Source organism: Engraulis encrasicolus, chromosome 13, assembly GCF_034702125.1.
Source record: "Engraulis encrasicolus isolate BLACKSEA-1 chromosome 13, IST_EnEncr_1.0, whole genome shotgun sequence".
NCBI lineage: Eukaryota > Metazoa > Chordata > Actinopteri > Clupeiformes > Engraulidae > Engraulis > Engraulis encrasicolus.
In genome coordinates this window covers 26,868,211-26,873,911 of record NC_085869.1, presented here as the reverse complement: position 1 = coordinate 26,873,911, position 5,701 = coordinate 26,868,211, and the positions used below count along the sequence as shown (strand labels likewise).

The following is a 5,701-nucleotide window of genomic DNA, read 5'->3' as shown; positions in this document are numbered from 1 at the left end:
CTCCTCTCCTCTCACCATATCCCTAATCCCCTACTACCCCCATCTCCTGTCCTGTCCTGTCCTGTCCTGTCCTCTTCTTTCCTCTCCTCCCTCCCCCTCCTCCTCTCCTCTCCACTACCCATTTCCTTCATATCCTCATCCCTCCTCCCCTTCTCCACTCCTCCTCTCCTCCCCCTCTCCTCTCCTCTCCTCTCCTCTCCTCTCCTCTCCTCTCCTCTCCTCTCCTCACCTTCTCTCCTCCTCTCCTGTCCACTCCTCCCCTCTCCCCTTCCCCCTCTCCTCTTCCCCTCTCCTTCTCCCATGTCCTCGCCTCTCCTCCCCTCTCCTCCCCTCTCCTCTTCTCTTCTCTCCTCTTCTCTCCTCTTCTCTCCTCTCCTCTCCTCTCTTCTCTTCTCCTCTCCTCTCCTCTCCTCTCCTCTCCTTCTCCCATGTTCTTTCCTCTCCCCTCCTCTCCTCTCCTCTCCTCAGTCGGAGTCTGTATGGTCTGTACCCGTATAAGTCGAGCATGATTGGGCTGGAGTCTCTGGCGGACCCCTCGTCAGAGTGGGACATCGTAGAGACCATCGGCAAAGGCACCTACGGCAAAGTCTACAAGGTCAACAGCCGCAAAGATGGCAGCCAGGCCGCTGTCAAAGTGCTCGACCCCATCAACGTAAGATGCACGACGTGTACACACACGCACACACACACACAAATGCAGGCACGCAGGCACGCATGCATGCATGCCCACACACACACACACACACACACACACACACACACACACACACACACACACACTACGCATACACACGCACGCACGCACACACACATGCGCACACACGCAGGCACACACACATGCGCACACACATACGAGCACACACACACACACACACACACACACACACACACACACACACACACACACACACACACGGATGCACGCATGCACGTATGCACGTATGCACGAACGCAGACACACACACACGAGCGCACTCACACACACACACACACACACACACGCACACACACACACGAGCGCACACACACACACACACACACACACACACACACACACACACACACACACACACACACACACACACACACACACACACACACACACACACAGGCATATGCAGACATGCAGAGACTCAGTTCCCTCCTCTGTGCTCTCTTCTACATGTCCCGTCTTGCTTCGCTAAGCTTGTCCCATGTCCCACCTGCACTGCCTGGCTTGGAATTCTAGTGCTTCCTTGATCCTCTGCAGATAATATGTGTGTGTGCTTACTTACATGCTTGCATGTGTGTGTGTGTGTGTGAGTGTGTGCACATGTTTGAGTTTGTTTGTTATTACGTGTGCGTGTGAGTGTTTGAGTGCGTGCGCTCGTGTGTTTGTGTGTGTGTGTGTGCTTGCGCGCACACGTGCTTGCGCTTACGCGTGCGTGCGTGTGTGCGCGCGTGCGCGTGTGTGGCTTAATTTTTCATCCCTGCTTTGCTTGATTTCTCCTACCAGAACTCCGGCCATCACGGTAGAGTAAGTGTCTCTTCCTCTTCCTCTTCCTCCTCCCCTTTTCTTTCTGCGGTTGCTGCTCTTCCTCGCTCTCCTCTTCACCACACTCCTCATTAGGGCTGCACAATTAATCGAAAATAATCGAATATCGTGATAAATTAGTGAAATCGAAGTCGAAATTTGAATCGTGATTTAATCGTGGCAATAGTGACCTACTTTTGAGAGCGTCCTTGAAGCCAGAACATACTGACAGGCTGGTGTTTCTGGCCAGAAATCTGTCCACCTAAGTTTCATGCTATTGCCTTTACATAATTATTACAATTCATTTTATTTTGCTCATCCCGTATATAGTTCATTCTTGGTTATATTTCATCTTGTTATAATTTTCAAAAAAATCTGCAAAAAATCAATAATCGTGATTACGATTTTGACGAAAATGATCGTGATTATGATTTTTTCCATTATCGTGCAGCCCTACTCCTCATCCTTTCCCTCCTTTCAGGGTTCCCACTGATCATGGAATTCCTGGAATATCATGGAAATTCAATAGATGTTTTTCCATTCTTGGAAAGTCATGGAATTTGAGCAATTTGCAAGTGCAATCAGGGAATATCATAGCATTTGAACAGTATTGTGCTTTTGTTTTGTGTAAAATACTTCCTACAACCTTATAGAATCCGAAAATGTTGAAAATATCAATTTGAGAGACTGACTATCACAAAAAGATGACATTCTTATCTTTAATTTATATTTTGGGCATTTAGTTTTAGGGGAGGTTCATGGAAATTCTGTTTTATGGAATTTTATGTCTGGCATGGAGTGGGAACCCTGCTCTTTGTTTTCCTCTTCTTCTTCTCCCCCGATTCTTCCTCTTCTCCGCCCATACCTCCTCTCTGCCATTATATTCCTCCTCCTCCTCCTCCTCCTCCTCTTCATCACCATTATCCTCTTCCTCTCCCGCCTCTTCCTACTTATGCTCCTTTTCCTCAACCTCCTCTTTCAAACCCTCTCTTCACTATTTCTCCTCCTCCTACTCCACCTCCTCTTCATCCTTGTTTTCCTTCTATTCCTCCTCTTTCTCTTCCTCCCCTCCCTCATCGTGTTCATATTTTTCTTCGTTTTCTCATCTTCATCATCCTTCCTTCCCTCCCTACTATGCCTCCTCTTTCCCTTCCTCATATTCGTCCTCTCCCACACTCTCCTCCTCTTTCTCCTCCTCTCCTCTTCTTCATCTTCCTCATCCTCCTGTTTCTATTATTCCTCACTTCTCCTTCCTCTTCATCATCCTTTTCACATTCTTCCTCTTCCTCCTCTTCATCATCGCTTCCCTCTATGCCTGTGTTTGCAACGTCCGCTGTGTGGTTGTACCGTATGCTTTTATGCCTTTCATGCCAGAGACCTGTCTTTTTTATCCTTTTCTGTCTTCGTATGGTGAGTGTACTCCCTGTATTTCTCAATTATCACATATACTATGTCAAGAAACATTACTCCACCAGTTACAAGACAATCAAATTAACCTACCACAGTTATAATGTAATTATTAGAAAGTTACCAAATGTCTTAAGTTGTCTTAAACATGCCCCTCATGGTTTCCATGGTTTCCTCATGGTCACTCACATCTCCCCACTCACTTAAAGGATAACTTCTGCCAATTTCGACATGCAGTTGTAATGCTCACTCTACCCTGGACTTGTCAGTACCTGAGAGTTTTTCTGTTTTTTTTCAGCCTTTTCCAAGATCCTGGTCACTGTAATGGGGGCAGGCATATGTTTGCATTAAAAAAAACCATATTGATTTATTCCCAATAACATCCAACAAGGTTATGCAACATCAGCAGACAACTAACAAACAGCGATACCTTTTGGGATAATATTTGGAGTAGGCCTATGTTAAGAAAGTTTTTAATGTAAACAAAGTTTGCCCCCATTAAAATAGCTCAGATCTTGGAAAGGGCTGAGTCAAAAAATGCAGAATCACCGTGTTCTGACAAGTCAAGGGTAACGTAAGCAATAGTCATCCTTTAAGATGTCTCACATCACAATTACACCTAAATAGAAGACAATGAAATTTACATGGCTTATTTAGATAATAATTCCCCCTGGATTCTTATTATGGAAATACGCTATGTAAGCGCACCCAACACGCTACAGTACTTGAATTGGTTGCAGAAACCAGAGACGAATGATAAGGTAGAGGCGATTCATTAGGAGTTTTTTCCGGGGATCCACATGATGTAAGGCTCTAGCCAGGCCGTGCCCTCCTAGTGACGCAACACCTTCAGCACTGCTTCTAGTCTGGCCAGCAGCAATACAAATATTGTTTCTGAGCTCCAGAAAAATCTGGAACTCCTTCCACTTTGTCGGGAAGCAAACAACCAGCAGCAAACCAAGGGAGGCTGGTCAACTATGCCGTTTGGGAAATTAATTGTTATGCTCTTGGTCAGGTCAAGTCTCGGAGAGATTTGAAAATTGATGATAATCAGGCTAGTAAGGCTCTAAACTGCAATCCTTTGGCAGGCTAGGAGATTTAATGGAGTTCAATGGGAAAGTCATGGCCATTTAGCAGATCGGAGTTGATCCCACTTTGTTGCATTGGTGGCGCACTACTTGTCTTGTCTTGGTCTACCATATTGAAAATCTTTGCTCAAACTTCTTAAAACAAAGACTTTGACAAGAAAGATGGCTACCTGGTCCCCATAGATGCACTTGACATTGTATTTGGCGCCCCCTGCACATGACTTAAACACACTGCGGGTGAACAAGCACATCAACAGACAGACAGACAGACACAGACAGACAGACAGACAGACAGACAGGCTCATTGCATCGCAGGCACTCAGCTGTTTTGAACTCAACAGCTTGCTACTTGAAGGGAAGAAGGGAAATGAGTCTGTTTGCAGAAATGGAGCAGTGTCACTTTAAGGACCTCTCTGGCTCTACTCTGCTGGCAGCTCCTGTCACGCCTCACTCTTCACTCTTCACACACAGTTGGCACCTGTGAATCGGATCCTCACACACACTGTAGCTCTTACATCATCCACGCGCTGCACTGCGCTGTGCTGCCTGCATCCAATACTGTACTGTAAGCAGCCTACTGTTCTCAGATCTTAATGCCACCCCGCAGTGAGAGAGGGATTAGCCATGTGTTAGATCTGCTGACTCTAAGAGCTTTACTTGTGGAGCAGATGCCAACATTAGAGGAATGTCAGTACAACCATCTCCTCAGTTCCTGAAGAAGTGCACGTGTCAATCACATGCTATCACAGCTCGCAGTGAAACATTAGTAAAAGCAGAACACAATGCTTGCTAGTGTGGTGAGTTGCTTTGGCAGCTACTATGGCCGTATGGTTAGGGCTTGGTTGGTTTTGGGTTCAGTGGGTTGCAGGGTCAAATCCCACCCCGACCTGTAAGTGGATGAAGTGCTCTTGATCAAGGTACATAACCCCACCACCTGTAACCAACACCCCGTACCTAAATAACTGTAAGTGGCTTTGGACCAAAGCATCAGCTAGATGAGGTGACGAGTAATGTTATGGCTTACCAATGCCAGTGTAACAGATTCTAGCTGGCAAAGCTCTGTGTGGAAACCAACACCCAACACCTGAAAAAGATACCTTAAGGAGTTGGCAGCCCTTCCATGCTGGAGTTGCGGTGAGGTTGCAATTTTGAGTCTGGGTCTGGACTGCACAGTTTAGTGGTTCGTGTAGTTTAGTTTATATTAGATACTGTATATAGTTTTATTTGATAGGGGCAGATAGATATGCAAGCAGGTTGTATAACAGCCAAACAGCAAGCATCATAGCATTTCTAGCCAAATGCTCTTTTCCAATGCCCGTCCCTAGAAGGGCTTTTAAAAGAACACACTAACAGCAATAAAAATAAAACATTATTATCATAAAAAAAACAGCCTATTCAATAATTCACTCCAATCATTCATCCTTAAAATCTATCAGTCATATTAGGAATGGGTGTTTATTTATCCATCCATCTCCATACATTCACTAAACATCACAGGAAGACCTTGGTTCCATGATGTAGTGAAACATACTTGAGTTTAGGTAGCTGAAGCCGCATTGAGGTGATTAAATGCACTGCTTATGCTTATTCACATTCATGTCCCTGCTTGTTTACGTTCAGTGTGAATTGTTACACATCAAACTGTCCTTTACAAAGTCAGAAGTTCACACTTCGTTGAGCCATTTTAACCACA

At 45.5% G+C, this 5,701-nt stretch overlaps 1 protein-coding gene across 1 annotated transcript in view; it reads left to right on the top strand.

Moving 5' to 3' along the window:
- Positions 1-463: 463 nt before the first annotated feature.
- Positions 464-5,701, top strand: part of myo3b (myosin IIIB) — a gene marked incomplete at its 5' end in the record, with an annotated part of 190,045 nt that continues 184,807 nt past the window's right edge. Inside the window, one exon of the mRNA XM_063212872.1 lies at positions 464-652. Coding sequence (XP_063068942.1) covers positions 464-652 — 189 coding nt within the window. The remainder of the gene's footprint in view (positions 653-5,701) is intronic.